Source organism: Girardinichthys multiradiatus, chromosome 22, assembly GCF_021462225.1.
Source record: "Girardinichthys multiradiatus isolate DD_20200921_A chromosome 22, DD_fGirMul_XY1, whole genome shotgun sequence".
NCBI lineage: Eukaryota > Metazoa > Chordata > Actinopteri > Cyprinodontiformes > Goodeidae > Girardinichthys > Girardinichthys multiradiatus.
Genome location: NC_061814.1, coordinates 3334799 through 3346959, shown reverse-complemented (window position 1 = coordinate 3346959; position 12161 = coordinate 3334799). Strand labels below are relative to the sequence as shown.

The window sequence follows — 12161 nt, the reverse complement described above, 5'->3', positions numbered from 1 at the left end:
TTTTGATTTATGAACATAATACTCGGAAGTTACCATTCAGAAACTGCTTGCTGCATCCTTGATGGTTGTTCAGGAGGCTTCACTTCTTCTGTTTCTGGGTCTGACTGAGGGTCAAAGATGTATGGCTGTACTGTTGTGCTCCTGCTGGCAGCCATTTTCACATGTACAAAGTGCTGGTTGGGGGCGTGGCTAGATACAGCTAATTTGCATAAAAGTGACAGAGCCCTAAAACAGCTCATTATGAAAGGAGCTCAAAGTAGCTGAAACTGTGAAATCTCATCTGAGAATGATATTGTGTGAAAAATGCTAATAACATGTCTTGTATAGCCCATAGACCTATACCAAATATTTAAAAGGAAGTATAAGAGGCCACCTTTAATACTAGCTGGGATGCATTGTGGGGACAATGTGATGAAGGCAAAGAAAATGGCCAAGCAAATGACAATTGTAATTGATACCATCACTGGAATTGAGCAGTAATATCATGTTTTCCTGATATCGTGCAGCCCTAGTACTGAAAATCATATGACGGCAAGGGTAATAAAAAGAACAAAAAATATCTAATTGTCATTCAGCTTTGCTGCTCGTATTTTATTTAGAAGTTGTTCTTTTTTTTATTATTAATGTAGATCATTATTTTTATCTAGTTATTTTGCTATTGTTGGAGAACCCTGAGCATCCTCTTCATGAGACTGTCCTACAACAACAGAGTGTCTTCAGTCAGAGGCTTCTTCAGATCTGCTGTAAGACGGAGCGCTACAGGAGATCCTTCCTGCCCACAGCCATCAGCATCTACAACGACTCTTTGAGGAAACCTTCATAATATGATTTACAACAACATTTAATTTCCCTTTGGGATTAATAAAGTATTTTTGAATTGAATTGTTACTTTTATTCTGGGTATCATTTTCACTTACTTCCAAAACTTGGCAACACCATAGCCACAGCACCATCTGTAGTAATAAGTCATTTGAAATTCACTTTTATCAGTCCATAACATTTTACTGTGGTCTCGTCATTAACTGTTATATGTTGTGTATTACAAAATAAACTAACAAAAAAAACATTTCATTGACTGCATTTGGCATCAATCAGAAGCTGACTCAACATTTGGTTTTTAAATTTACAACCTAACCTTACAATTAGTGAAACTGTTAGTATTCCAATGTTCTAAAATGTATTAACTTTGTCCTAAAAGCAATGTACATCTTGGCTGGCAAGCATCATGTGCCTTTCTTTAAAAATCGTATTACTTATTTACAAACTTCTAAATAAAAACCTCTTACATTCATTTCATTCATTTGACATTTTCAATGATAGTTTGCTTTTTCAAATCCAAGAATGCGGAAGTTGTTTTAAAGACTCTTAGAAATGTGTTTACAAGTGGGCAACAGGTTTTACACTGGGGGGAAAGAATTTATATTTTTCCTGATTGTCTTTTAAACTGCTACTTAGATTTATCAAAAACAGCTTTCCAGCTAAAAGATCCTGGATGAGTTGAAATTCTTTTTTGCATAAGCAGAAATTAATGCAACACTTAAAAGTATTACTTTCAAAGAAAAGATTAAAGTAGGGATGCACCAATATGAACATTTGGACCAATATCGATATCCAATATTAACATTTTGGGTAATAACGAATATTTATCAATAATATAGATGTTTCCGTACGCTTTCAACACTGTAAAAAAAAGGATCAAACAGCTGAAATCGCTCCTCTGCTTCAGTTAAATCCCCCACAATTCTGCACTGTATCAATATCACATGCCCAAACAAATACCACATGGCTGATCCCCATCCCACCCCCTCTGGAAATAAACATTGGTTGTTAATATCGGAAAAGTTTTACTTATAAACCAATACCAATATGTTAAAAAATGCCTAAAAGCGGCTGTCAATGCAGATCTATTGTGCATCCCTAGATTGTAGCATTAATAAGAGTGTTTCTCCAACCTTTAATCTTGACCGTCGGGGAGTTGGGCCCAGCAGACTGTTTTCTCCATCCTCTCCAGTTCTGGCAGAGGCTCTCTGCCTCAGAGATGAAGGAGCACAGGGAGTCTTCCTCAAACCTGTCTGAGTCTTCGAAGGAGAACCTCTCCCCATCCTCCCACTCAGCAAACATCAGTTCCATCACATCAACTTTTCTGAATGCTCTAGAATCTAGATGGCTGTGGCTTGAAGCTGCAGTAGGAAGTTAAGAGAAAAGTGGCCCAGTCCAAAATGTTTCAGAACTGGAAGGAAGGCCCACTAGCTAGCAAAACAAAGCCAGAGAGGTTACCAGTTGGCCCAAAGCTCAGCTACATGACACAAACACTAAGGAGGATGCACTCGAGCTATCAACTTTAAATATATTTAGAATTAAGAAAACAAAACTACTACACAATATGTCTGTATGTAAATTAAATAGTTACCTAATAATGACCAGGTCTGGTTGACTGTACTGAACACTGCTGCCTTAAAAGGACAACAATTTAATCACCTACGCAATGTCAATTCACACTGCAGGTGTGAGGTCTTATTTTGAAGGGAGCTTTTGAAACCCCCCGCTGTAATAAAGCTAGAACTCCATTCTAAGGGAATCAGAAAGTTGTTTTCCTTCATCCCCTCTCTTTTCAGCCAATCAGCTGAAGTATGCTAACAGAAAACATCCCAGTCCATGTCAATCACAAGTGTCATGTCCAGTGACTTAAACATATGATGCGTTTACGTTAGAGCTGTCTAATGCTTTACAGTACCGCGTTTATCGCTCGGTTTGCAGTTATTTTACTTAGGAGCTAAAGAAAATAACTGTACCGCGTTAGTTCCAACGCTAATTTCCCTAGAATAAATGCATACATGGGTAATAAACCAATACCACCTGCTTGGGATAGCGATGGTGAGACTGGATTTAGTTTGTAGTAGTTTTCTCTGTTTATCTCGGCTTTCTGTACTTCAGCCCTGCCACCATAGCTTAGCTGTGTATATTAGCAGCTGAGTGCTAACCAGCAATCGGCTAACTAAAGCTAGTTGTTTGTTTACAGGCTAGGGTTCTGCTGCACACTGCAGCGACCGGAAGCGTCTTTATGTAGCCTTTCTCATGTAATTATACAGGTTACATCTAATCCATATTCCGATATTAATCCCTTTTTGTTGACCGTTCTTTGTTAATGCAGTTAGAGGCTTTTGTGTCGAACGTTAACAGCAGGTATTTTCCTCTGTCAGAACTGGTCCTTGCAAATTCCTTCACGGTTTCCTCTAGTTGTCCTGGCGTTTTAAAACCAGTCTGTCGCCGTCGAATGACACCGAAATCCTTCTCATTTTCTCGTATATCTTTCGTGAAAGCTCTGAGTCCGTATCCGTCTGCCGGGGGAAGATGGCTCACCTTTTTTTCAGCTCTTCCTCCATCAGCTGATCCCAGCTTCCGGTGTCGTGCGAAAGTAGGTATCCCCTGAAACAATCTGTTTGTTCACCAGAAGGGGCGCCCGTGTGTAGGCATCACCGAAGTAATCTGGTTTTCCACCGGAAGAGGGCGCTTCTGCATGTTGCTCAAACTGTCAACCGTCTTTGAAGCGTTCATGCTTTAAAGTACTTCAGGCCATTTGTATTAAAAGCAGCAACTATGAAACTGACCCTCCTTCTCGCTCAGAAGATTAAATATGGAATTTGAATAAATATATTTATGTGACATAGAAGCAGATTCTTAAATAGATACACAACATTGCAAATAGATACTCTACTAATGTTTTCCGACTTTTTTTTTCTGATGTTCATGATTTTTTTAAATGGAATGCAATGCTTGTGATTGAAGAAGTTACATTTATAATCATTACTCACATTATTTAAAAAAAAACATCTACAAACACATACAAACTAAATTTGCCTGTCACGGAACAACAGTGATGTTGCTGATGTTAATGTCGATGGATTGTTTTAAAATAAAAATTTAATTTCAAGACATTCATCCAAAGTAAACAAGAAATTCTTGTGTGATGGCTAATTTATAGTTACTGTGGCGCTAACTTAATGTAAAGCAATCTAACCTTGTTTTAAAATGGTGGAAAAAAATTACATCATTTGTGTTTTTTCTGTAATGTTTTGTCATATTTAACCTCACTTAAATGCCAGATACGTTTTAAAACATACTTACAAAAACATTTAAAACTCATTTACATGTACACTGTTTCTATCTGTTAGTGTAATATACTGCATAATGGTTTGTGATCCAATAAAGAAATTTTAATCCAGACAAGACGGTAGATACAGTCTAAGCAAAATGCAGAGCCACAATCTTCTGGTGGAAAGCCAGATTACTTCGTGACACTTTTTGCCAACTAAACGCTGATGCTGAGAAGAGGGGACTTTGTGCTGAGCTAGACCTTCATGCAGAAACGTATACCCTCCAGACAGTATGATTTCTCACCCTTTGTTTGCTCAGAAAATAATTGTGCTGTTTTGCTATATTAGATGGGTTCTTTTTCTGTTACAATGGAAGGAACTTTTTTCTTGTATCAGACTGTGCTCTTTCATTATGATCATATCATATAGATTTGTGTTTGTTGTCATCTTCATATCTGCATTTTCAGGCTCAGTTTGTTTCTGATCATTTTTATAATTTGTTATAATGAGGCTTATAGCTAGTAAAAACCCAGTTAGAATACTACAGTGAAATAACATTTATTATTGAAATTTTGCTAGTATGAACAAATTTGATGAAAACTTGACAGTCAGAGTTTCAGAACGACGCCATGCATAGTTGAACTGATCTCACACTATGTTCTATTATAAAGTCAACTGTGTATACAGTTTCTTTGTAGTGCTTGATAGTTTTTGCGACTGCACTTGGGGACACTTTCAAAGTTTACTGCGGAGCAGTAATCAAAGCAAAAGGTGGCTACCTTGAAGAACCTAGAATATAAGACATATTTTCAGTTGTTTCACACTTTTTTGTTCACTATATAATTCCACATGTGTTAATTCATAGTTTTGATGCCTTCAGTGTGAAGCTTGAAAGCATGAAAACAAAGACAACTCTTTGAATGAGAAGGTGTGTCCAAACTTCTGGTCTGTACTGTGTATATATATATATATATATATATATATATATATATACACGGGCCCACCACCTGCAGGGGGAACCATGAAGGACCGGTGTAAAGAGGATTGGGTAGCGGACAAAGGTGGAGACCTAGGCGGCCCGATCTCCGGATGCTTAGGCTGGTTCTAGGGACCTGTAATGTCACCTCGCTGGGGGGGAAAGAGCCTGAGCTTGTGCGGGAGGTTGAGAGATATGGACTAGAAATAGTCGGGCTCCCCTCCAGCATGGGCTCTGGAACCCATCTCCTCGAGAATGGCTGGACTCTCTTCTACTCTGGAGTGGCCCACTGGAAGAGGCAGCAAGCTGAGGTGGGTTTGCTTGTTGCCCCCCAGCTCAGCCGTTTCGTGTTGGGGTTTCCCCAGTGGATGAGAAGGTTGCATCCCTGCGCCTTCGGGTTGGGGACAGGTCTCTGACTGTCGTTTCGGCCTACGGCCTACCTAGCGGTAGTGTGGAGTACCCGGCCTTGGCCTCAGCATCAGGATCTATTGTCGATGCTGCTACACATAGCTGTGGCCGTAATGTCTGCAGTGCCTGTCACGGCGGCAATCCCCAAACCCGGTGGTGGACACCGGCAGTAAGGGATGCTGTCAAGCTGAACAAGGAGTCTTATCAGCTGTGGTTGGCTTGTGGGACTCCTGAGGTGGCTGACAGGTACCGTGAGGCCAAGCGTGGCGCAGCCCGGGCTGTGGCAGAGGCAAAAACCCAGGCCTGGGAGGAGTCCGGTGAGGCCATGGAGAAGGACTACTTGTTGGCCTCGAAGCAATTCTGGTAAACCGTCCGGCACCTCAGGAGGGGGAAGCAGTGCTTTGCCAACACAGTTTATAGTGGGGGTGGGTAGCTGCTGACCTCGACTGGGGACATTATCGGGCGGTAGAAGGAGCAATTCAAGGATCTCCTCAATCCTGCCGTCACGCATTCCCTGGTGGAAACAGAGGCTGGGGACTCAGGGATGGGCTATTTCATCACCCAGGCTGAAGTCACAGAGGTTGTAAAAAGCTCCACGGTGGCAGGACTTCGGGGGTGTATGAGATCCGCCCTGAGTACCTCAAGTCTCTGGATGTAGTGGGGCTGTCATGGTTGATATACCTCTTCAACATTGCATGGCAGTCGGCGACAATGCCTCTGGACTGGCAGACTGGGGTGGTGGTCCCCCTTTATAAGAAAGGTGACCAGAGGGTGTGTTCCAACTAAAGGGTGATCACACTCCTCAGCCTCCCTGGTAAGGCTTATGCCAGGGTATTGGAGAGGAGAGTCCGGCTGATTGTTGAACTTCAGCTTCAGGAGGAGCAGTGTGGTTTTCGTCCTGGCTGTGAGACACTGGACCAGCTCTACGCTCTCTGCAGGGTACTCAAGGGTTCATAGGAGTTTCCCCAACCGGTCCACATGTGTTTTATGGACCTGGAGAAGGCATTCGACTAGGAGTATGGAGTCGGGGGCCCTTTATTAGGGGCCACCCGGTCTCTGTGCAAGCGGAGCGGGAATTTGGTCCGCATTGCTGGCACCAAGGTGGATCTGTTTCCGATGCATTTGATGCAGGGCTGCCCTTCGTCACCAGTCCTGTTCATAACTTTTATGGACGGGATTTGGCTGGAAGGAGTCTGGTTTGGGGACCAGTGGATTTCGTCTCTTCTTTTTGCAGATGACGTGTTCCTGCTGGCCCCCACTAGCCAAGACCCACAGCATGCACTGGGGCGGTTCACAGACGGGTGTGAAGTGGCTGGGATGAAGATCAGCTCCTCCAAGTCCGAGGCTTGGTGCTCGACTGGAAAAGGGTGGCTTGTCCTCTTCAGGTTGGAGGGGAGTTCCTGCCTCAAGTGGAGGAGTTCAAGTATCTTGGGGTCTTGTTCACAATTGAGGGGAGAATGGAGCAGGAAATCGACAGATGGATCGGTGCAGCTGCCGCAGTAATGGTGGCGCTGTGCCGGTCCGTTGTGGTGAAGAGAGAACTGAGCCGAAAGCGAAGCTCTGGATTTACTGGTTGGTCTACGTTCCTACCCTCACCTATGGCCATGAACTTTGGGTCATGACCAGAAGAACAAGATACCGGATACAAGCAGCTGAAATAAGCTTTCTCCATAGGGTGTCCAGGCTCTCCCTAAGAGATAGGGTGAGGAGCTCGGAGTAGAGCCTCTGCTCCTCCACATCGAGGGGAGCCAGTTGAGGTTGAGGTAGCTTGGGCATCTATACCGGATACCTGCTGGACGCCTTCCTCGGGAGGTGTTCCAGGCACGTCCCACCAGGAGGAGGCCCAGGACACGTTGGAGAGACTATGTTTCTCGGCTGGCCTGGGAACACCTTACAAGGTTTTTTACTTTATTACCTAAAGGCCAGTTTAATGCCAGCCACATTAATTGATTGACTAAGCAATTTCTTTTTAAAAGATTCTGATCCAAAGATGACAACCGGCTGTGTCGAGGACTGTAGCCTCTGTACATGGCTCTTGCGCTTAACTCCCATGCTTGCCTTATAATTTTACCTATTGGAAGCATGTAGTACAGACCAAAAGTTTGGACACACCTTCTCATTCAAAGAGTTGTCTTTATTTTCATGACTATGACTATTGTAGCTTTACACTGAAGGCATCAAAACTATGAATTAACACGTGGAATTATATACTGAACACAAAAGTGTGAAACAACTGAAAATATGTCTTATATTCTAGGTTCTTCAAAGTAGCCACCTTTTGCTTTGATTACTGCTCCGCACACTCTTGGCATTCTGTTGATGAGCTTCAAGAGGTGGTCACCTGAAATGGTTGTCACTTCACAGGTGTACCATGTCAGGTTTAATAAGTGGGATTTCAAGCCTTATACAGTGCCTTGCAAAAGTATTCGGCCCCCTTGAACTGGTCAACCTCTTGCCACATTTCAGGCTTCAAACATAAAGATATAAAAGTCAAATTTTTTGTGAAGAATTAACAACAAGTGGAACACAATCGTGAAGTGGAATGAAATTTATTGGATGTGTCAAACTTTTTTAACAAATAAAAAACTGAAAAGTGGAGCGTGCAATTTTATTCGGCCCCTTTACTTTCAGTGCAGCAAACTCACTCCAGAAGTTCAGTGAGGATCTCTGAATGATCCAATGTTGTCCCAAATGACTGATGATGATAAATAGAATCCACCTGTGTGTCATCAAGTCTCCGTATAAATGCACCTGCTCTGTGATAGTCTCAGGGAGCATCATGAAGACCAAGGAATACACCAGGCAGGTCCGAGATACTGTTGTGGAGAAGTTTAAAGCTGGATTTGGATACAAAAAGATTTCCCAAGCTTTAAACATGCCAAGGAGCACTGTGCAAGCAATCATATTGAAATGGAAGGAGTATCAGACCACTGCAAATCTGCCAAGACCCGGCCGTCCCTCTAAACTTTAATCTCGAACAAGGAGAAGACTGATCAGAGATGCAGCCAAGAGGCCCATGATCACTCTGGATGAACTGCAGAGATCTACAGCTGAGGTGGGAGAGTCTGTCCATAGGACAACGATCAGTCGTACACTGCACAAATCTGGCCTTTATGGAAAAGTGGCAAGAAGAAAGCCATTTCTCAAAGATAACCATAAAAAGTCTTGTTTAAAGTTTGCCACAAGCCACCTGGGAGACACACCAAACATACGGAAGAAGGTGCTCTTGTCAGACGAAACCAAAATCGAACTGTTTGGCCACAATGCAAAATGATATGTTTGGCGTAAAAGCAAAACAGCTCATCAACCTGAACACACAATCCCCACTGTCAAACATGGTGGTGGCAGCATCATGGTTTGGGCCTGCTTTTCGTCAGCAGGGACAGGGAAGATGGTCAAAATGGATGGGAAGATGGATGGGGCCAAATACAAACCTGTTGGAGTCTGCAAGAGACCTGAGACTGGGATGGAGAATTATCTTCCAACAAGACAATGATCCAAAACATAAAGCCCAATCTACAATGGAATGGTTCACAAATAAACGTATCCAGGTGTTGAAATGGCCGAGTCAAAGTCCAGACCTGAATTCAATCGAGAATCTGTGGAAAGAGCTGAAGACTGCTGTTCACGAACCTTCTCCATCCAACCTCACTGAGCTTGAGCTGTTTTGCAAGGAAGAATGGGCAAGAATTTCAGTCTCTCGATGTGCAAAACTGATAGAGACATACCCCAAGAGACTTGCAGCTGTAATTGCAGCAAAGGGTGGCGCTACAAAGTATTAACGCAAGGGGGCCGAATAATATTGCACGTCCCACTTTTCAGTTTTTTATTTGTTAAACAAGTTTGACACATCCAATAAATTTCATTCCACTTCATGATTGTGTCCCACTTGTTGTTGATGCTTCACAAAAAATTAGAATTTTATATCTTTATGTTTGAAGCCTGAAATGTGGCAAGAGGTTGACCAGTTCAAGGGGGCCGAGTACTTTCGCAAGGCACTGTAAATGGGGTTAGGACCATCAGTTGTGTTGTGCAGGAGGTGGATGCAGAACACAGCTGATAATCCTACTGAATAGACAGTTAGAATTTGTATTATGGCAAGAAAAAAGCAGCTAAGTAAAGAAAAACGAGTGGCCATCATTACTTTAAGAAATTAAGGTCAGTCAGTCCAAACAATTGGGAAAACTTTGAAAGTGTCCCCAAGTGCAGTCGCAAAAGAGTCACTCTGCTGCGGACAATAAATTCATCCGAGTCACCAGCTTCAGAAATCGCAGGTTAACAGCAGCTCAGATTAGAGAACAGGTCAATGCCGCACAGAGTTCTAGCAGCAGACACATCTCTAGAACAACTGTTAAGAGGAGACTGTGTGAATCAGGCCTTCATGGTAAAATAGCTGCTAGGAAACCACTGCTGAGGACAGGCAACAAGCAGAAGAGACTTGTTTGGGCTAAAGAACACAAGGAATGGACATTAGACCAGTGGAAATCTGTGCTTTGATCTGATGAGTCCAAGTTTGAGATCTTTGGTTCCAACCACCGTGTCTTGTGCGGCGCAGAAGAGGTGAACAGATGGACTCTACATGCTTGGTTCCCACCGTGAAGCATGGAGGAGGAGGTGTCAGAGATATGGGCCCTGTCCCAATAGCCACACTACACCCTATGCCCCTCTATGATGTGTGTACTTTGTACAAGTGCATGTAGGGGTTGAAGTGCGCAGGTTACAAGTGTGCAAAATTGGAGAATTGGGACACTAGGGGTTACGTCATCGACTTGCACCTCTGCACCATAACTGCAACATAAAAAAGTGGGGGAACCAGCGCTGTTTTCACAGTCTTGCTGCTAAAAAAAACTATTTAAAACTGCAACAAGCAATTGTTTTGAGGAGAAGAAAGTGCAGGAAGCGAAGGAGGCTTATACACCAGACTCTCACCACGCCAGTGTTTGTTTGAAAGGTAACTTCAGTGTTATGGCCTACTAACTGCCCAGACTCACTCTGAACCAAGTGGTATCTTACAATGTTGAGCCTGGAAAATCAGTAAAAAAAAACATTTTTTCGGCTTGCTGTCAAAAGTTTACGCAGTTCTTATTATTCTGATTTGATGGTTGATTATGTTGATGGTTGTGATTGGTTTTTGCTGAGAACATTATCTGCAGCAGTGAATTGTGGGTAATATACTTCGGCGAAGTCCGCTTAGATGCGAGCTTTGCCGAAGTGTGGATTGAGGGCACAAAAGGGGTGGGGCTAAGCACCACTCTGGAAAATTGGGACACACTACGCACTCGATCCCATCAACGGGAACGCGCAATTCAAGGACACAAGGATGGAAGTGCGAGTATTGGGACAGGGCCAGGGACTGCACTCATACTGCTATAGGGGCCCATCTGAAAGTGAAGCTTTTTGAATAGAAAGTATTTCCATTCAATATATGTGCAACCTATTTGTGATGTGCAAATCTGTATCAGAAATGCAACAGCAAGATGGCCTCATCAACTCATGATTCCTGTATACTATTATAATACTTATGATTATTAGGCCCGAGCAGCTAAGCACTGCAAAGGCCTATTGTAATTCGAATGTTTCTTATTGTTATTATTCAACGGGGAATCTATTGCCTATTTGGCGGGTTTAACATATTCTAAAACTCACCAAACTTCCACTGAAAATGGTCTCCCTACGGAAATTTAAAGTTTTTAATGGAATTGAAAATGGGCGTAGCCAGACGACTCTACAGTACCCCTAAAGTGAGATAGACCGACTGGTAAGTCCTAGAGAGTTGAAATTTGTTATAAAGGTAGTCATGAAAAAAGTCTCTTGGGTGTATGCCCTAAAACCAACAGGAAGTCAGCCATTTTGGGTCAAAGGGTCATTTTTGGCTGTTTTCATACATATTGAACTTCAACAAGCTCCTCCTAGGGATTTTGAGCTACCGGCTTCATATTTGGTCAATATGCAGTTAAGGCATGGGGGATTAAAAGTTATCAAAATTGTAAGTTTGGCGGGGCCAGGCCCCAAAGTTAGCCTTCTCACCGCAAATTTTGAACAGCTATAACTTTCACATAAATAGGCTAAATTACACTAAACTTGGTATGATTGATTCCTCTTATGTGACCAACAATCCTATGTGGTCAAATGATGACATCATCAAAGCTATGCCCCTGAGAACAGGAAGTAACTTTTTTTGCTTGGAAATGTCCCTCTATAAACCTCTTGACCTCTTGAACCAATCAACTTGAATGTGTGTCAGAGGACAAATAACAAGTTGGTCTAACTTCATTTGGAACACTGATAGTTTTCTCTGGAGGGTGTGGCCGTGACCGCATGGCGGAGTCCGATGTCACGGCATGGCCATACGTTTGCCTCTAATTTCCACATATATCATCTGATCTGTACCAAATTCAATATGATTGAGCCTAGTCCAGTCCCCAAAAGAGATCTGATGAGATATTTGGTGGGCGTGGCCTAATTATTTCACAGCTCCCCTAGAAATAAAAATAAAAATAAGCCATGCTTTGGCAAAGGATTGTGAAATTTGGTACACATATGTAACTTCTTAGGACCAACAAAAAAAAAGTCTATGGGAGCCTTGGTCCAAACCCCACAGGAAGTCAGCCATTTTGGATTGAATTTGCGATTTTGACCCCATTTTTGCCATTTCTAGCCCGCGTATCTGAGCGAACTCCTCT

The 12161-nt window shown here is 42.7% G+C and overlaps 1 protein-coding gene across 1 annotated transcript in view; it reads right to left on the bottom strand.

Moving 5' to 3' along the window:
* Nucleotides 1–3416, bottom strand: part of zswim8 (zinc finger, SWIM-type containing 8) — a 41735-nt gene extending 38319 nt beyond the window's left edge. Inside the window, exon 1 of the mRNA XM_047351557.1 lies at nt 1953–3416. Coding sequence (XP_047207513.1) covers nt 1953–2130 — 178 coding nt within the window. The 5' untranslated portion in view covers nt 2131–3416. The remainder of the gene's footprint in view (nt 1–1952) is intronic.
* Between the last annotated feature and the right edge of the window lie 8745 nt (nt 3417–12161).